Below are 21,811 nucleotides of genomic sequence, written 5' to 3'. Positions count from 1 at the left end.
ACTTCTTAGCACATTAAGTTTATTCTGAAATTAGATGAAATATAAACGCAACTTGTTTAATTGTATTGAAGAACACAAAATAATTTATTTTATATTTTTTTCAATATTTAAGATAAGAATATATACGTGCATGTAAACTTTTTATGATGTTTACATTTTAGTGTACTTACAGCTTTATTTTTATTCCAAGGAAAAGGTCACTGTAGAAACGCGATATTTAATGCCGCGCCTGTATTCGCTAAACCTTGCCATCGTCGAACTATTTTTCAACCAACCTCGACCCTAAGACTTGATCGGCGTTCGCGTGCGTTTGTCAGCTCTCGACTATGTAGTTATATATTCATTAGTGTGTATCGGCAGTAAACATCAATATAGAAATTTATTTTTAATCTCTCGGTTGAGATACTCGCGGGATTCCTTTGTGTTCGCGTCGACAACCATACGTTTGTCAACGGATGACAGATCTTGGGCAATAAATAAATCGTCAAACTCGCATCGCGAACCGAATAATCTGCATATGTTTTTCGAGAGAGGTTTTTATATTCTAGCAAAATAGTTCCGCTCCGCAAACTTTGCACAACGGCACGCGCCGGCGTCGTATCCTAGAAAGAAAAAAAGAGAAAGAGAGAGAGAGAGAGAGATTAGTAAAGAGTCCACAGTCAAACGTCGTCAATTTCCACAAGTCTTCAAATACACATCTCACACACGTCGGAATCGCTTACTCGCGGTACGAAAAAATTCAGAAGTTAGCGAAAGATATTTCCGCACGAAAAATAAACTTAGCGGAGAAAGTGAGAACTTTCAGAGATTTGTTAAGTGCCAAAAAAAAAGATGTTTTCTTCGAAATATTCTAAAATGGATACATACGCTTGATTGTTTTTTTCACGACGAGGTTCTTCGACGTATCGGCGTCTTAATAATAATATTGTGTGCTAACTCGTGTCGTTTAATTAAACACTTTCAAGGCGTTCAAGGCGTCTTTCACATTCTTGCCACACGTCTTTGTGTATTGACAGACGAAAATAATGTGGCAAAATCAGAATCGAATAGATCATCGTTAGACCGTCGCTCTCTGACGTGACGACTTTTATTTCGCTTATGCACATTCCGCCGCCACCACCAGATGGATCGGTTGTTTATTTTACTCGATCGTACGAGAGGCGTGAAAGAGATCATTAATTTCGGTATGTTTCCCTTTGCCAGCGGGATATCCAGTCTAGCTTTGAAGATTGCGTTATAGTACGAAGAGACCCGAATGCACGCTTGCAGCGTGCTCAACGGCGTAGCGAGAGTTGCATTTCACGTACAGTTACTCCCCATGGGATATCAAACTCACGATATTTCTCTATGCATACACAATAGGAAAATATCGATTATTCAAGAAACGATATAACATTTATATTCCGAAAACGTTATTTGATACGCGACTCGATATGCATATCTATGTGTTTGTCAGTTTGTATAGTCGCAAATATAATTATTCCGCGTATGTAAGAGCGACACTTTGAATCAGGCGAGAGAGGAACGTCGTCGTGCCGAGTATACGAAAATCTTCTATTTGTAACGAGGAGCTTTTTGAAAGCAACAGTCGCGTCTCATCCTACACCGTATCTACTGCGCATCTCGAAAAGATCAACACGAGAAGATTTTCAATTTGTCTCGCAAATTGGACAAGAGTACGCTGCTGGTTTCGCGGTAAACTCGCATTTACCGGAAAAGCTGTGATTCGTCTTCGCGAGCGCGTCGCGCTTTGATGCCGCTCAAAATCGTCTTCGGCGAGCTCTAATTACTTCACCCTCCGCGATCGCCCTCCGCGTCTTCCGTTTCGCAATTTCGTGCGTCCAAGGATCGCGTGGCTCGGTCAGGTTTATTATTTCTCGCTGCGATTTCCTTTGAATATCATCCGTTTCTTCGCAACAAGGCCGAGACCTTGGAGGCACATTGGCAATTGCTAATAAAACTTTTCGCGCGCCTAAAGCCGTCGTCACAGAGACGCGAGGCGTTTTCCGCGCGTTTTTTTTTTATCGAACGCCCACCGCGAACGAGCCACCGGCTTATTTTCCTTCGACAAAAACCGACAATTTCATACCGCGAGATATCGCTGCACTCGCGATTCTTCGCGAGATCAAAATAAACCCGGGTTTCCACATACGCAGAACGAAATCACATGTTCGAATCTTGAATCAATTTCACGTGCACGTAGTTGAAATATGCGACGATAAAAGCGCCCATTGTTGGTGTTCTAAAATATATTGATTGATTGACGTATCGTGTCATATTCGTTTAAATTGAAATTGTTTGGAAACGGACTAAAAACGCGACACCAATTTCCTTTTGATAAGTTCAACGATAACACATTATGTTGTTTCTTTTGCCATAATGACGCAGGCGCTCGAAATATTCCGATGACTGAGTTACATCTCTCGCGGGTCTTAAAGTTGTCGTTCTTTCGTAGAACTTCTATTTTCTTCTGTGCCGCGCGAGCAATATAGCGCAAATGCGTTCTTGGCACCGAATGCGAGCTGCATTCTTTGTCGGTGTCCCCCCGTCGAACGGAAACAACTTGACAAAACGCAAAGATGGGTAACGCCCGCAGTGGGGAAAACAATGGCGACCGATCGAAGCGTTACATCGGTCATACGCGACTTCGTAATTGTATCTTCGTCGCAAGGCCACTCGCGTGAAGGCAAAGTTTACACTTTTATTCCTTCATTATTAAGATAATTGTTTCTCTCATATTTTATCATATATTCTAATATTTTTAAGAATATTATATTACGTTGTCCATCTCAGCTGTAATTAAAATTTAATTGTTTGGAATATCTCGCACTCTTTTAATTTCGAAAACACACATTTTGACACATTTTTTTGAAAAGAGAAAAATTGTTCGGACAAAGAAACTTGTTTACTAAGTTTTAACGTTGAAAGAGAAATAAAAATGCACGAGAACTGTGCGAGTCTCGCGCGATAAGGTTAGAGGTTCAAATAGACAAGGGCTCAAACGGTCAGTACGTCTCGAAGTAGAGTATCTCGCGTTTAAGTGACATCATTGGCAAAGGGCCACAACAGCCCTGTGTTCGTTGATGCGAAGTCGGCGAATTCTATTTCTAGTCTACGGCCCATAAACTTCGCCGCGATAGGTCGCGTAAAAAAACGTCTTGCGTCTGATAATATCTTGCTTTTACGCCGTTGTGTATATTTCCGTATTTCTTTGCCGCTCATTCTCGTTCATCCCCGAATCCCCGTTTCGAAATCGACCCATCGAAGCAATTTTTGTCTCGCGAGAATTTCCTTCGCGAGGGGGACGGGGAAGGGGGAGGGAAAAGGGTTATCGCGAAGATTTCACTGCGCCGCTGGATTTATCTCGCGAATCCCTTTATAGCGGCGAAAAGCCGCCTTCGATAAAAGGTCGAAAGGGAGAGGAAAACTGTTATTCGCGCGTGAGTCGAGGGATAAAATTGAAGCTTCGCGCTCGGTAAAAATAAAAAAAAAGAGAAAGAGAGAGTGCGCAAAAGAATACAGGGTGTTTCAGAACTATGGGATCAAACTTCTAGGGGTTATTCAGTGCAACAGTAGAAAACATTTGAGTATAGGGACCCATGTCCGGAAAAGTATCACTACCGCACTACGGCCCTAAGACGCGTTAAAATTTAGAAAGACGATGAATTGCCTAAATAGGATTTAATGCATTTAATGTTTGCCTTTTGTACATGATATCATCACAATAATTGTAAAAACAACAATTGGCAAAAATTAAATGCATTAAATCCTATTTAGGCAATTCATCGTCTTTCTAAATTTTAACGCATCTTAGGGCCGTAGTGCGGTAGTGACACTTTTCCGGACATGGGTCCCTATACTCAAATGTTTTCTACTGTTGCACTGAATAACCCCTAGAAGTTTGATCCCATAGTTCTGAAACACCCTGTATATACTATATAGTGTATATCGCGCTAATGATAATAATGCAAAGCGCGTTCCGACGTTACATTTGTTACAGAGCGAGAACGTAATTCATTTTTGCAAAGTGCTTCTTTAATTACATTTGCGTGAATTTTAAAGTATGAGCGACCTGTGCTCCCCGCACGTCGTCGGACTGCATTCGTGTAAATGATAATAATGCGAACGATAATGAGAGCGACATGAGAAACGAAATTAAGCGGATCGTTGCGTATCTAGATTTTTTGTTCAGCAAGCTCCGTTAAATCTTATCATGTTGTCTTATCTCTCCCACGTCTTCTTTCCGAAAAATATAATTTGCGGAGTGTAAACGTAGAAAAAAGCATCATTTACAAGAACAAAAAAACCAATGCTGTGTACTTTTTAATTAATTTCATTAAGATTTATTACAAAGAAAGAAATAGAGAGAGAGAAAGAGAGAGAGAGAGAGAGAGAGAGAGAGAGAGAGAGAGAAAGAGAGCAGCACAAAGAGAATTCCCTAAAGTTCAAACATTCCCTTGACAAAACGGTTGCATCCGCGAACTTACGGACTCTGCAGTTTCATCGCGTTATGCAGGTAGAAAAATGCGAGCAATCAATCTCGCCGACATGACAGCGAACAATGCTTTTCCCGCTAGTTGCAGCTGAAACACGGGGAGAACAATATTAATCATGATTAAAATACTGCACACATACATATATAGTTCCGCTGCGAGTTCTGTTTCTAATAACGTTTCTACCGACAATCATAAATTCTTTATCCAGATCACTGGGCGGTGTAGCGTTCAGATACACCTGGCACTCGTGTTTTAAACTAATCGCGCGGAGAGAAAGAGAGAGAAAGAGAGAGAGAGAGAGAAAGAAAAAAACAAAATAGCATACTACGATATACATATAATTGTCATAATATAATATATTGGATTGTTAAGTATGAAACTTGACAAATTATGTGTGTGTGTATATATATATATATATATATATATACATTTATAATAATTAAAAATATAATTAATATATCTTATGATAAATATATAATTAATATATATTTATTAAGTTTCACTTAATGACCTAGTATATATAAAGCCATAAATACAATATATCGTATCAGATTGATACATCTGCGTATAAAAGGTATTGACAATGAGATTCTCTGAACCAATACGTCGGATAAGGATTATCGTTTACGATACACGAATGTTCACGATTCAATCTGATTCGAGTGGGTTTTAATTAAGAGGTGTTGATAATGTAATATACCAATTATCGAGGGATTTTCTTGAGTGGCATGAAATCAAAATTGCACACACGTCGAGTAGCATTTTGGCGTAACGTAATACCCATTGTCGTATCTCGCGCGAACATCGACTAAGAGAGCTAAGTCACGCAATATTCAAAATGATCGCATTCCAAACCGCGCCTCGCTAATATTAATTAGTTTTATCGTGTGCCATGTCGCAATCGCTTTCTTCGAAGGAACGAAGATACGGCCAATCGATACAAAAGAGAGAAGCCGCGAGAGACGGGGCCGGCGCGGCGGCGTGGCGGCGCGGCAAGTAATAATTAATCCGTTAGGATATCTTTAATCACGAACGACCTCGCGAAGATTGCACAGCTTCGCAACATCAATTTATCTCAAACGTCTACGCTCGCACGGGGATTAGAAAGAGTTACACCTCATACCTCCACTTAATTATTAGCACGATAAGATATTCTATTAAGTTCCGTCTTTCCACGTGGCAAGATTTATGAGACGACAGATAAATGATATTTATGTATATGTGTGTATATATATGTATAAATCACACATACATATATATATATATATATACATATATGATGATAAAATATTTACATATACACGATGATTTATATACATGATAAATTTCAGAATTTTTCTCGCATATTCGCAATTGAATTAATTCATATAGTTTTTGCGATTTCTGTTATCAATCTATTTTTTGTTACCAATATATTTGAATCAAAATTATATTTTTTTCGCGGCACAAAAAATAGTCACATTACTTTTGTAAACACATTACAATAATGTATTTATCATTATATTCACGAACAGAAGTTTTGCAATTTGTATATTTCCACGAAATTTACGTCATAAAAGTTGCAGTATTATTCCGGACGCAATTACTGCTTTTTCAATTTTATTGTTTTCCCCGTTAATAGCAAAAACAGTCGACAACATTTCTACAACAAAGCAAAAATTGTAAGTTGTTATAGTTGTGTGGATTACGTGTAGAGGCGATCTTTCCGGAATTATTCGGTTAAGACGTAATCCGTATTTAATTGCGCCACACACAATGACAAAAGTCAATCAAACGATAGTACATAAGGCGCACAAATATCGTTTCGAACATCCGGCGTTAATTAACTCTTACGTCGGATCAAGCAAACCGCGAGATAGCGATTCCGTCGTATTTTCAATTTCTGGATTCATTAAACCTCCGATTGTCCTTCGCAGAATGCTCAGGTACGTAACACGATGGAATATGAGGGCAAAGCGGCCGGCGTGGTGGCGCCCAAGGCACGCAAAGCAGTTCGACGCCTGGCGGGGCTGACATTTCTGCTGGATTCTGGTGCGCCATAACGGCTGCGGGACTTGAAATGCACTTGAAAATGGTCGTGCGCGTATTAATATCTCGATCGCGCGCTAAACTCGCCGAAATATTGCGCGAGCGCGAATATATCCGTTTCCACCCACTCCACGTGTACATAAGCGCATCAGTTCGCGAGAGGCAATGTCACGTAGTCCGTGATTTTTAATTAATTTTGGAAAAGTGCGCAACATTCTTCCACAACGGAGATTTTGACGAAAATTGTGTAACGCGTTGCGAAAGGTTTTTCACGTGAAAAAAATGTGTTTATCCGTATGTTAAAAAATAGAATTCGCCACTAAAATTTTTTACGCCAGTCGTATCCGCGAGCCATTAGGTTTTACGTTCGCGTATGCCGGATCGTTTCGAGAGCGCCATTTTGACACAGACTATTGTACATCCGCGTTTCCGTTTTAATTAAAGTCTTAAAAAAACTTCTTTACGTCAAGTAAGGACAGTGATTATATACGTATAAATTGAGAAACAAGAAAAACTACATAATTTTTCAAAAACATTTTTTTCAAATAAAGAAAAAATCAAAAATCTGTGAAAAAACCGTGTATGTCTGAATCTCGAAGTGCTTTTCTACGTAAGCTTCGTCCGTCAGTAAAACGCAATTTTTCGCGTTGTTTTTTTTTTTTTAAACCAACAGGGAGTCGCGACAGCGGCGTTTCTAGGTAAGAACGTCATTTACGAAGCTTTTCGCATAACTGCTTGAGTGAGTCACGTGCATTTGGTATAAATTCTCAGAATTATCGCGACGTCGGCGTCGCCAGCTGACGCGACGTACTCTAGTTTGTCAACAGGAAATAAAATCGATCGCTTCACAAAGAGCTAAAGAACTCAGTCGCCATAACGTGTCCACGATGTTAGATAATTAGCGTCCTTTTAGATGAGGTGTGTGAAAAGTGACAACGATCCGCGCGGTGGCGGCGGCGGCGGCGGCACCGTCGGTCTTGAAAAAGCCGGCGAATTTGCGGGCTCACAGTCGCGTGGCAGACGGCCTTAATGGTCGCGGCACGGAAATATTTTATGGTGTGCACTTTCAGGCTGTCGCCAGATTTAGGACGAAGGTCACCGGACGGCGGCGCGTCTTTGCGAGCGAAACCGCCACGATTTCGCCATTTGCGCGCGTGTCGCCGCGACGATCGATTCACCGTGCCGATTCACGAATCTTCAGAGACACGTGTCGTATACGTTCTAAAAAAATTTGAATTATTCGCTCTGCATTCAAATCTCGCGTCATCCGCGAGAAACAAAGCGTAAAGTTTTCGTAAACACGTACAATGCATCACACGCGCATCGAAACAAACACTCGACAAGACAATCTCGGTCAAAACATCTGTTGATTGAAATTTATTGAATGAACATTTAACAAAACAAATTGAAACGACATGACATTTCCCAGAAAGAAAGTGTGTGTGGGAGATATATGTACATCTCACAATATCTCGTTACGATAGTGATGCAATTACGATGCCGCGTAGGCGAAACGGTTCGGATCGCGTTCGTTTGCGATTGCAGAATGATGTATGTGTATATATAAGTATATGTATATAATACCGACGTATCGAGAATAAAATACGAATGTCGGGGAACTCTCGCGAATTTTATAGTTGACGATAGCGACCATTTTGTATGAAGGATTTTAGTTAAATTTAGATAGCTCGAGAGAGAGAGAGAGAGAGAGAGAGAGAGAGAGAGAGAGAGAGAGAGAGAGAGAGAAATACATTGTAGCTAAGTACCTATTCTTAATGAGCTATTGATATTTCGGCGGCATCTAACAAAACCGCGTTGCCATGCAATCTGCGTTATATTATTAGAATCGACGCACATACCGTATTTCGTATCTCTGATTTTGCCTTCGAAGTCTATGCAAATTGAAAGAGGACAAAAACCAACGTTGCTAAAGGACGACGCGTACTTGGCGGGACAAAATAAAAAACAAAAATGCGCGTACTTGGCGGAAAAAATTTTTTTAAATTAGATTTTGGTAAACTCTCTTTCGCTCTCTGTTGCAGACCGAAGTTTTTTAGTGGCGAACGCGCAACAGGGACTATGCCACATTATCTACTGCTCGGACGGTTTCTGCCGGCTGACGGGCTTTTCAAGGGCCGAGGTGATGCAGAGGCCGGCCATCTGCGACTTCCTCCATGGACCAATGACGTCGCCGCACGCGGTTGCGGCCCTGCGAGACGCCCTCGCCGCTGGCGTCGAAAAGCACTTCGAGATCCTTTACTACAGAAAGGACGGTGAGTAACACGTGTGTGTGTGTGTGTGTGTGTGTGTGTGTGTGTGTGTGTTAATTACTCCGGCCCGTCACGACTTAACTTATTTACTCAACGACTCCGTCACCTAATACACGAGACCACCGAGTGGTGGTCATCTAAAGTCTTGAGATACGAAACTAACCAGCTACGTGATTGAACAATTCATGAGAGAAGTTGGTGTGAGAGTCAAAAGTACGGTAACATTTGGAATGGTGTACAAGTTCTGATACACTTGACTGTAATAAACAACGTATAGTCTGTGTAGAGTCTGTAGTATAACACATTTATAACAAATTTGAATAAAACCCCAGGGGGGCTGAGGTTTTGAACTCTTCAAATATCACTCGGCGAAAGTTTAGACATACCGCGCGTATATAATTGCTAAGTATATACCACATAAGTTCAAAGTGATATTTTATAGTCATAGGAAAAAAAGGGTGACAAACAGAGGAGCGGGATATATACACCGAATAAAAATAAACTTCAAAACAAATTTTCTAAGGTCAAGATATTTTTAATTTTGTCATTTTGTTTTAATAGCTCGTAAAACATTTTTCGGATTCGTGCAATGGTCACGTAAAACACACCTCTTGCCGCTTCCGTTGCAGCAACCGAGATAAACATCCCCGCACGAAGTGTCGCGCTAACTTTACGGTTATTGCCGGCGGAAATAAATCAATATAACGCATTGTCGCGCGTAAAGATTTATTATTGGAGGTCGTGGCAGAAAAGTCGCGAACGCGGTAGGCATCGTTCATCTCGCGCGGTCTTTTGTTCTGAGAATCTTTCCTGTGGAATAGAATAGATATTGGGTATTACTGAATATATCCGCGCATATGGATGATATTTTTCATTCGAACACAAATCACTGAGCGACGATATGTGATAAAAATTGTTTTATTCGCACGAGTAAAACTTATTCTTTAATTTCAACATTAAAAAAAAAACAAATTTAATTGACGTTTCGATATTACCCCTTTTTCATCTTACGATTATATTCGAAATCTACGTATTTGATCAGAGAGACTTTATTCGATCGGAGCAAATTAGAAGCGATAGGACCTTCTCAGATTAATACCGATGGAAACAGAAGTCTCTCGTTATTTGGAGCAAGGAGATTGAATTTGTTCGCAGGCCAGTGGTTACTTCGAACTCGATTTTGCTGTACCGTCTGACCTTAGCCGCGGTGAAATCAATAGTCACTACTGTATAATTTATCATAGTCATAGTGCAGAACCTCTCTCTCTCTCTCTTTCTTTCTCTCTCTCTCTCTCTCTCTCTCTCTCTCTCTCTCTCTCTCTCTCTCTCTCTCTCTCTCTCTCTCTCTCTCTCTCTCTCTCTCTCTCTCCCTCTCCCCTACTTCAGGCTTCTCTCTTTCTCTCACGTGGGTTTACATAATTGAACTTTTTAGATTTCAAGTGACACTTTTTCGTGCAAAATATATGACGAACATGTGTGCTTCGTTCCGAAACAACAAAATTAACGCTGAAAAACATTTTTCGTCTAACACATACAGGGAATGTGCACACGCGTGAAATTATCAAGTGCACACCGTGCTGAAAGTTAACTTCGTAATCATCTTCCGACGATTAGTTAACAAAACACGTATTCGTTATTCAAATTAATTGTTACAACGGCAACACAAATTGCATAAATAGCTCTCTCATCCTGTTCTTGTCATCCTACTTCGTCATTCTGTTCCGAAAGACGTCGTCGTCGTAGCTGACGTTGCAACGGGGAACAAAAGTTCGTCTACTTTCCCCTTTTCTCTCGCGTGCAAGATGTACGGGCACTTTGCTGCTTCACTACAAGACGCGTTAATTAAAGTGCTTAATTAAACCTCGCTACGTAGGTAGATCGTAGGAGTGCCAATGGCGCGAAACGTGCAAAGAACATTGCTACGAGCACCTGCAAGCTACTTTCCGCGACGAAATAGCACGAGTGTTAGCGTAGGAGCTATTCGCGAATAGCTACGTGCCGCAGTGATTCTCCACCTTTTGTTGAAACAACAAACTCCCTCGTTTTTCTCGAAGCGGCGTCACGTGACGTTGATGACTCTACTTTACGAATCGAAGAAAAGTACACGATAGTCTCTCAAGAGAGTCGCTCCAAGAACGGGGAGAAAGATAAGATAAAGATATATACTTATGGTCGAATGTGGGGGCGTTTTTCCAATTGCGGATAATCACCAAGTTTTGTTTGCGTTTTTTTGTTATCTGTTATAGATTTGTTATTAGTACTTAATATTTGTTAAAAATTTTGTCGCAAACAGGCGGGAGGACGAGTTTCTCTGTTTGTGATTAGTCTTCTCTCTAAAACAAAGGGAAATAAGTCAAAACCAACTGCGTAGTGAATTGTGACCATTGTTAAATCGTTATTGCTTGTTGCATTGACCGTTTCGCATTTGGCTCGCTGCAAAGAGAATCGATTCACGAAACATGAAAGCCGCATGTCTCCGTGAGAGTTAACGCAACATAGGCTTTATAAGCCTCGCGCGGCCTTGCACAGGCCTTCTACACGTCGGTACATTTACCGGCATAGAAAATTAATCAATGAACCACCGAGTTTCGAACTACAACTGCGACATGTATTAGATAAGGCCGCAGTTAGGCCAATTACGCGAAACTTTTAACGACTGAAACATCATGTTAATTACGAAAAACTTTTTTTTCGAAATTACACAGAACGAACACTATAGCTGTGCATTATTTACGAAAGAAAAAATTGATTGAAAGAAATAAAATAACAATAACGTAAACGATTTTTTTTGCAATATTCTAAAATTAGATAGGAGAGTATACGGACATTTATCATATACGAGATGCAAATATAGCATCCTGTATGAATTTACGAGTTGAAATTTCAATTTAAAATTCACGTGTAAAATTTACACAAAGAAATATATATATATATACATTATTTATTTATTTTGCAACAAACATTCTGCGTAAGGCCGTAATTAACCGTTTACGTATAGTTTAAAACTCGTAGAGTCTAAAACTCTTCATTAATAAAAATAAAATAATAGTTAAATATCAAAGATCAGAGTCTCGTGACAGTGAATGTATGAAAGTCAATTAGCAAAAATTAAGAAATAACAATAAAGAAAATTTATGAACGTTTTATAGCATTATACGTATCTCGGCGAAGATATATCTTCTTCCAACAATGAATGATGTATACAAAATACAATCATCGAGTTAGCGAATAGATAAATTACTACGCCGTAACTAATCTGTGACAGAGATATAATTGCTAGTTGCCAACTGAGAGACTCGCTTTTATGAATAACGCAGGCACGGGAAAAAAAATTACAATTGAAATTAGACAGGACGATTAATGGATCTGGTAAAAATTGCTGATAGATAAGAGCAGCGAGCGTATATCAATTATCCTGTCATAGACACGATAACGTTCATTAACGCTAACCCTTTCGCGTTTAATGGAGCAAAGTTGTCGGGAGACATCTTGGACAAATTCAATCTCATTTTAACTACAAAACTTTTTGGCAGACAACATCCGACTGCTAAATTAATTTACAGCTTACAAACAGCGTGTTTGCCGATTTAATACACTACAGTTTTTAACATGTTCGATATAAAAGACCTTACAGCCTGTAATATCCACGGAAGGAGGTGGAGGAATTATAAAATTAATTTACATAAGAATAACGTCCAAATAAGAAGAGTTATGTAAATTAATTTTATAACCACTTCCTTCCGTGGATATTACAGGCTGTAAGGTCTTTTATATCGGATATTTCAGTCAATTGAGGCCTGTTTGTTATTAGTTTTTAACATCTTCGTAGACCTTTTCGGTTGGTTGTAATTTGAGGAATATTGCAACTTTGTTCTGTTTTTTGGGAAGAATTTTTTTTTTTTATTTCAAACCGAAAGACCGAGAAAATTTATTACCACAATTTTGTGGTCTGTTTATTCGGAGTCCATCGATACACGTATATATACGCGAAATATTTTACATTTTATGACAACGAAAATCCGATTTTCCACGAATACGTATCGTTCGCGGACTGAGAGAGAAGAGTGGAATCAATCCGATCGTAATTACATCACCATGACAGATCTGCTTGCCGGTCTCTCTCTCTCTCTCTTATCTATCTATCCCCCCTTCGCTCGAGATTTCTCCCGTTTATCTCTTCTCTTCCCCGCGATGGCCATTTCGCCTCCTTCAGAAAAGCTCTCTCACAAAGTTACGCAACACGGCTCGCGGCCGCGAGGACGGTGTTTTGAGACGTCCAGGAATAGCCCCGTACTCGTATTCCACCCCCTTCTCTCATTCCTAAAACACCTGCGCTCCCCTCTCGTCGTACCCTCTTTTGCATATTCCCTCTCTCCTCCCACTCCCCCGTTCCCTTCTGCCACATACACACGACGTCGTTTAGTCAATGACATCACAGAGGCGTTCGAACTCACCCCTCCTCGCGTGCATTTGGTCCATCGGTAGCGTCTACCATGTGTGACGTCACTGACAGCCTATCCCTTCTCTCCGTCCCTCCCCACCCGGAGTTTACGCCATCGGCAGTGGGCGATAGCTGTAAGCTCGGCGCGCGAGAGCCACAAAGCTCTCCGTGGCGTCACAGGACAACGACCCGGCCGCGGCGTTCGCGCCATGGCAGGTCGATCGGCTCTCGTCGTCGGCCCGAGGCCGCAAGACGGTTCGATTTCGAAAGCGTCGCACAGCACCACCTGAGATGCGAGCTTGCAGTCTCCGCGGTGGCAGCGAGCCGAGCTTTCGCGCGTACACGGTCCGTTTGATCGTGCGTGAGGAAGAGAATCTTCGTCGTTGCGTTATTGACGACGAAAGAGTTTCCGACGACGCGCGTAACGTCAAATTAATCAGGCTTGCAGCTGTCGGTACATTAAGAGAATATTTTCGAGGTATTATTGCGCAGTGAATCTAATGTTGGAACGCAACGCGTAATTTTAACGTTCCGTGAAGGCCGAATCAATAAATATATATTTATTTAGAAAACTGATTCGAAGATAATTCAATGACGATATTGACCAATAAATTTTCGTACTTGTCACGCGTGAACGCGCAAAAAAGTACATATGATTCTAGCGAATTCTTTGCAAACGATTGACCAAGAAGATTTAAAGACAGATAGTTCCGCGCTTTAAAATTCTCTTCACGTCGCTGCTCGTTCCGGATAACTACGTTTTAACAAAAGGTGTCGATGTATTGATCACACAAGTGCGCAATTTTGCTGGCGCTGCGTTATCTGACCCGTTTGGTGAATATATTGCGTTTCGTGAACGCAAGTTTACAATAGTATATCGGCATCGACATTGTCGACAGTAGGATAAAAGTCGCGTACAAAAATTTGCTATTGATCTCTTTATAAAAAATTTTGTAAAACAGTCGTTATAGTATGTATAATTTTTTTTCCACTTTACTCGTTAACTGTACAAACCTGTTTGATTTGTTTTGGATTTTATTTTATTGCGTCTAAACTCTAATAATATCTTTATTGCAAAATAAATTACCTATAGCTTTGATGATTAATAACTTTTTTATAGTGAAAAAAGTTATAAAATATACATATCTTTTAATTTATTAAGACTGTTAGATTCGAGAGTGTGAATCCGTCGTGTCGCGCGCGAACTATTCGAGATCGATACGGAGATTCTTTAACAGATGCTCCGCTGATATTAAGTACCTGTTGAATTTTCACACGCACGTCGCGACGTGGGCGAGGCCGCAATTTTCTGCATCCCGAAGGAACGGCGCGATGCGAACAATGTGGAAGTACTGAATCTTTTATATTACGCCCCGGCGAAGCTGTAAGCTCGATAGCGTTCCCGACAAGAGACTCATTCGTCCTCGGACCGCTGTAGAGATTCCGTCGCTTTCGCGAAATCGATTTCCGGCCTCTGTTCATGCGAGGCTTCGCTGAATTCCGTCGGGAATTGTCGCGAATAAGAACGAACGATGAGCTGTGACACGGAGAATCCCGAAGAGAAGCAAGAATGGATCCCCGCGAAATTGTATGTTTAATTTACTTAGTTTTTATAATTAATGTGCTCATGTGTATATATATATATATACACACGACAAATCGAAAGGCAATTTTATTTGATTTTATTTGACTCTACGTTCTTTTGTTATCTTTCAAACGACAAGTTTAATTTAAATTTCAATGACATGCGCATAATATCGCGCAGAAATTTTGTAGCAATTAAACCAGTAATCAACTAATTTTACTGGCTCAAAAGTTTAAGCGATGCTTGGTTGGCAGTAAAACGGGGGGGAGGGGGAAAGGGGAGACAATAAAAAGCTATAACCAAATTCTCGCTCAAAGTTTTGATCAAAGTTTTTAGCTACTTGTTTTTGGTTAATTTAACAATATAAGAAATACTGTGAAATATACAAATGAACTACACGTATAGATGTAACTCAATATATTCTCAATGTTTTCTTTAATTGAAACTTCTATCTGAAAAAAACCATCTGTAAACTATTTGATGAAGAGAATCGCGGCCCGGGACGGTTACTGTCAAATAAAAACTAGAATAGAAAAATTGGTCTCATCAGTTTTTGCGAATATATATTTCTACTATGATAGATGGTGAAAATAAATCTATTATCTTCCCACTCACACAAATTCTGCTAAATCTAATTTCACTTAGCTTTCTGACTTTCTTTTTTCGTTTTAAACGCCCACAAACGTTCTTTATTTACGTTTATTCATATGAAAGCATTCGTCTTGAAGGTCAGGGCTACTTCCTTTTAATTAAGATATAGAGATGCGTAATTAATATTCCACGCGGAGCGTCAAAATACTCGCGACAACTCGATTTCAACGAAAAGTTTTTCTTGTCATTTGCGATATTCTCGAAAGCTCGCGCGGAATAAGGCTTTCTCGGAATTGAGTTTCCACGTTGTCCTCGTGATTTACAGAGCCGCTCTGACAGAAACTTTCGATGAGCAAGCTTTACCGAGAGCTCCGCACAATCCTCAAGTCAACGGAATTCCGACATTTAATAAACTTTTTTTTTTTAAACGGAATGGCTCAAAGCTTCGCTTCGGAGTTCTTTTCTTAATTCCCTGTGAAATTCGTCGCGCGTTCTCTTTGTTTGAATAAATCCGTGGCGCGTGAAAAATTATCTTTTCATTATAAGGACAATAGAATTATCATGAATTTAAAGCCGTTTATATTTTATACGAAGAAACATGTTGTCCGCTTAAAATATTACAGAACTCTTCGAGGCGCAAAGGCGTGTATTTGTTATAAGTACGGTGACCATACGTCCTATATTTAAGAGGACAGTCCTTTATTTTGTTGCTCTGTTCTTTAGATTTATTTTTTTTCTAAAATGGTCATTTTGTTCTTTATTTTATGAAATGTCCTTTATTTTATAAAATGAAACCTGCCAACATAATTGAGTTGAAAGTTTTTAATATTTTACAGATAAACACGCACCTTTCAAAAACATTTTAAAAGACATTAAATTTTGTTTTTATCTTCCTAGATCTAACGCTTCTGAATCTAACTGAACGAGTATTTTCATTGGTATATAATTATGTACTAATGAAAAAATCCAATTAAAAATCACAACATTAGAAGCATGTATTTTTATACCAAATGCAAATGTGTTCGAATCCGCTCACCACCTAAGAATTTTTTCCGGACCGGTCCTCTTCAACCGAGTTTATCGATTGATCGGTAAACTAAAATTTGGGCCTCCAATAATTAGTTTGAGCAATAATTAATCTGCCCTCGAATTAATCCCCCTCTCACAAAACGGTCACAGTCACACTAGTCTGAGCACGAGCCTGACACAGATGGGATATTAATGTTCTTAAATAAACAATACCTCTAGTTCTTGGCAGGTAATAGTGAAAGTGAATAAAAGTAATTTCATGTTCTTCTATACAGCACTTTTCTCAAGACAGATTTTAAGAAGAATGTTGTATAGAAGAACATGAAAGTACTTTTTTTTCTTAAGTTTTTGTAAGATTACTTACACTTTATAAGATATTAAGATATATTGATGTGTCTTATGACATATATTTGATACGAAAAACGCAGTCGCTAAAAACTGTACTAATATTAAATTTGAAATTGTTTGCAAAATATTGTGTCCAAAACGAAATAAATTTTCTCACATCGACAAATTGTCGAACATTAAAATACGAGAAATACGTTCAATGCGTTAAAAATTAAGCGTATCTTTTCATTGAGCACTCTGGTGCTCAACATTATTCACGTTGCGAGTTAAATACATCAACCATGTTTGAATATTTCACGTGTCGCCGTGTTCAAACTGCCGAGAAAATGTCGAACTGACATTTGCTCGTATTGCGTCGCTATATGTATATACTGTCAGAAAACGCAAAATATTGCACTTGGTTCGACCGGGGTACGTCGCATTTAGCTCCACCGGTTTCTTTTCACAAACCGGGAAAGAAGCCGAAATTGCTGTTTCCCGGTAGAGAGCTTGTTAGAAAGAAGCTCGTTCGCGCTGACAATCGGCTAAAGATGTTATTTCGAGGAAAGAGATGACCGAACGCCCACTTCTCTTTTCATTCGCGCGAGTGAAAAGATCTACCACAAAACCAGCGAAATTAGACCGCGCTACCTACCACTTCCGAAAATATTCCGAAAGAAATCCTCCGTAAGGTCGTAGGTAAACGACAAAACGGGTAAGCCAGAATGACAGACAAAACGTGTTCTTGTCTCGCGGAAAGCGAAACGTGTACTTGCCGTCAACAAGAGACGAAAGTTTGATACGATATTTGTTTGTTCAGAGTAGATAGCTTATAGTTTCTCTAGCTCGAGCTCCGAGAGAACAACAGACACATCTGTCACATCATTAATCGCAGAGAGCAAAACAAGCGGCGAGATGTGTAGTTCTTTATTTACTTTGAAATGGACTTTGTCTCTGTTTATGTTCCACAAAATTGTTTAATCACGATGTTGTGACGTTGTGAGGGAACAATATTATCATAATTAAATCGGGAAATAGAAAACTTGCGAGAAATTTATTGACGACTGACGAACAAAATTCTTAGATTAGATTAGATTTTTATGTTAGATTATATACGGAAAGTTAACATATACGAAAGTCGATGAGATTGCATTTTACTGTTTCAATTTCATTCCGTGAATACGAGCGTGCGAATCTTTCGGCGCGCGAATGCGGGTCAAGCGGAACATTCCCGCTCGCATTACATTCGACCTCTAAGACGTGTGCTCCGAAATTGTTGCATTCCTATGTTATGATTAGATCGCTCTAACCCTGGCCACAGGTAGACGGAAATATCTTCGCGACGAAGAGCGAGGGAGAGAGTGCGCGATGTTTTTGGCGTACAATTAGAATCGATTAGCGAGAAGGAGAGAAAGTCGCGAAACTTGTCGTACATACTCGTACGATGACATCTTTCTCGGAGAATCGTCGGTCACGTGGCCATTTCTGGCAAGTGTACTGGTCGTCCGAGCTTCTCGAGCTTGCAGAGCCAAGCCTCGAAAGTGCAGTTCGAAAAGGGAACGAACCCGAGGAAGAGAGTAAAAACGAGAGAGCGAGACAGAGACGAGAGAGGACAAGAGAAGGGAGGAGATGCTAAGATAAACGAGGAAGAGCGAGCCAGAGGGGGTGGGTTTGAGAAAGAGGGAAAGAGACCGCGCGTTATTTCTGTGCACCGGCTTGGCCTGCACCACACGCTGACACGTCACAGGGGCATTGCACTTCTCCGTGACGTCACGATGGCACAGAGCGTCATCGACCAATTGGAGGTAGCCGTTAACCTATTAACCACTCGCTCGTTTGCTCGCTCGCACTGCAGTATCGTGACCCGACCTCGCTATTCACCAATCGTCTCGCATGGTGTGTCACGTGACACGCGCGATAACTACTACGGGGGAGGGGGGAGGGTGGTTTAAAAACCTCCTTCTCTTGTGTGTACAAAAGAAGGATTTTCAAACTTGATATTTATTGAAACTATCAACTGAAGTTCTTTTTCTGCGCCACCAGTAATAAGAATAAACGTTATTTTGCTTTAACAAAACGCCAGTAAATATAAAATGTAGCTTCATAAAGCTATCAAGACTGATCAAGTGATCAATTTCGTATGATATATACATCGCGCGTGAATCATAATCGAAACAAAACATCTGAAAAATTAACAGAATCGTTAATCAATCCGTCAAAACTAATTAAGAAAGATCGAAGATTGGAACCGCTCGCCGAGACTGCTTAAGAAAGATCGATAGGATAGATTGTGAACCAGAGCGGCAATTTGGACAATCGCCGATTCAACCCTCAGGCAAGGTCAGTGTGCGAGCCTCTCGAGAAGATCTGCTGGGATCAGGAAGGGCCATGTGTAAATTAGTCTCCGCGGATTAAGCGTGGACGTCGGCTTATTTTTGGAGCGCGGGAGCGTCTCGAGGAGGAAGGAGGATGCTTATTTATAGCGAGCCGCGGTTGGTTTTGCCACGTCGCAAATTTAGACTCTCATTTCGCTATCTTCGCGCTTCGCTGCGTATTATCAAATTCCGGCTGTTTCTTCATACACCGCGACGAGGGGCCACCCGGGTACGTTTGGCCGTCAGCCAGGACTATTGTTCCGTTAGGCTTGCCTATTTTGTGCTCGCTGATAACCATAAATATTCGTCTTTTTCTTTCTCTCTGTCTCTTTCTCTTTCCCTCTTTCTCTCTCTCTCTCTCTCTCACGACGCGTTCTTTTGTCACGGTTGTATATTTCCTTGTTCTCGTTCAATAGAGCTGCTTCCTGGCTGGATAACTGAAAGCATCTCAGTGCCAGGCACAGATGTCCCTTCTTTTTTTTTCTAAATCGTTTGATAGATACTTATCTCCTAATCGTATTTTAAATAGGACACAGATCCGATTTGCGAAAAAAGAGTTTTAATAAAAAGTTTAGAAAAAAATTCATAAATAAAAATATATAGTTCTTTACTTACATATATATATATATATATGTACATGTACATGTATATATGCGCGTGTAAAAATGATGTAAAAAACATGATAGAAAAGCTTATTGTAGCACTTACAGCAGTAACAGATGTAGTTGTAAGCAATATTCCATTGAGTGCGTTATCTTCAATTATCTCGATGTACAAGAGAGAAAAAGTGTGTGTAAGAGAGAGAGAGAGAGAGAAAAGAAAAGAAACTTTCCTTTATTAACAATTATTGGCGCCGTAAAACGACGATTCTATTCACGACGGGGGTGTCGATGAAAAGGGAATAAGTGTATCACAACGGGAGTTTATTATCGTCTTTCAACGAAGCGTTCTCGAAATAGGCGCAGACTACTGGACTCTTCTGTTTCTGCCGAGGCCCCGTGGACATCGGCGAAACTGTTACAGTCGCGCGCGCGCGCTCGTACCGTTACTCTAATATTAGCCGTAAAGCATCGCCACCCCTGTGTGCTCTTTCTTTCTCTCTCTCTCTCTTTCTCTTTCTCTCTCTTTTCTGATGGCGTGTCGTAAATTACCGACTTGCGCGAGCACGTGAATTAGCCGGTGTTCGCGGAAATAAATCGATGCGCATCCGCGACAGCTCGACGCTATGCGAGAAATTTGTCCGCTTCTTTGAAGTGTGTATACACGCGCAAACTTCACTCGGCTGCGAAAAGCGTGAAAACGCACAAACGACGCTTTCATAAATCAGTCCGCAATTTTTTTTCCTCGGATGGAAAAGAAAAAAGAAGAGAACACCAAGCTAACTGTGCCTCAAACAACTAAAATTTCGAATTTCGTTTAAGAAAGAGATTGACGTTTTCCTTCAATAGTCGCATTTCTGACTTGAATATATATTTTTTTTTTACATCGTATCAGCGCGTGCAATTTTTTTCACTTTTTTTTTTATCGATAAATTTAACGATCCGAAAGTTTAGAGACATATTTTATCAGGCAAGCCAGGATTTTTCTAGCGAGCCGATCAATAGCCGACGATGTTTTATCAGACGACAGAGGATTATCGGATTTTTGAGAAAGGAGTTTCCCGAAGACGGGATCGATAGGGGCGCGCACAATCCCCTTTATCCTTCCGCGGCGTCCGATATCACTCTCACTCCCTTTTTCACTGACGGTATTTGGTCGTGAGTGCGTTCACCTTTGGGTGGTGCATCTCGTATCTTTCTCTTCTTTTCTGCAGTCTTTCTTCTAGTTGTCTAAAATTCGCCCACACACCGTCGTTGTTCTCGCGGTTTCATCGGCGAGTTTCCCTTGTTGCCGGCCTGAAACTTGGAACCACGAGGACTTAACGGCACAAGAACTCACTCGAGTGAAACAAAGCGAGTGTTCTTCAACGTCGTCATCTCACTGGCTGGGTGTGAGAGAGAGAGGAAGGGTGGGAGGGAGGGAGGGAGGAGGAAGACGCGCACGCGGTCTCGGAAATATTACGCCCCGGACTTTTATCAGGCGACGAAAATCTCTTTTTTCGTTTTTCTCGCGGATTGCCTCGCGTCTCAACAAAAATTTCTCCTCCCCTCTCCAAAATCCACATCTTTGTTCTTTCTCGCTTTTCGTTACACACCCCTCGGCTATTTTCTCGCGCCGTCTCTCTGCCTGCACTCGCGCCAGGATCGACTCGCGTCTCCCCTTGGGAAACTTCGAACAATCTTTATATACGGATAAAACTCGGTTTTTGAAGCTTCAAAAATACTTGAGGATTTCAGTTATAACTAGAATTATGTAAGTGCAATAGAAAAAGAAAATACTGAGAGTAACACTCTCAAAACACACACAAGCGCATTCGGAAAATCGGAGTTGCTGAAGTTCTTTTTCTTCTGAATGCGCCATCAGCTGCTTTTGAAAGGTGTAACAAGTAGAGCCTAATGAGGTCGAGACGTAACGAACCTTGATCTGCTCGTCTCTTTCTCTTTCTCTCTCTCTCTCTCTCTCTCTTTCTCTCTCTCTCTCTCTCTAACGATTATTATATAACTATCCGCAATTTCCGTTCACGTTTCGACATCGGCGCGTCGCGTCGCGTCGCGTCGGAACACGCATTG

At 40.6% G+C, this 21,811-nt stretch overlaps 1 protein-coding gene across 1 annotated transcript in view; it reads left to right on the top strand.

Annotated features, from left to right (window-relative positions):
- The window catches only part of LOC109856259 (potassium voltage-gated channel subfamily H member 6), a 109,306-nt gene that overhangs the window by 7,978 nt on the left and 79,517 nt on the right, over positions 1-21,811 (top strand). The window contains exon 2 of the mRNA XM_020431317.1: positions 8,567-8,797. Within this exon, the coding sequence (XP_020286906.1) occupies positions 8,567-8,797 (231 nt within the window). The remainder of the gene's footprint in view (positions 1-8,566; positions 8,798-21,811) is intronic.

This window comes from Pseudomyrmex gracilis, unplaced genomic scaffold, assembly GCF_002006095.1.
Source record: "Pseudomyrmex gracilis isolate BER0280 unplaced genomic scaffold, ASM200609v1 scaffold_112, whole genome shotgun sequence".
In the NCBI taxonomy this organism is placed as follows: domain Eukaryota; kingdom Metazoa; phylum Arthropoda; class Insecta; order Hymenoptera; family Formicidae; genus Pseudomyrmex; species Pseudomyrmex gracilis.
Note: the sequence above shows the minus strand (reverse complement) of the source record. Positions and strands in the feature narration are given on the sequence as shown.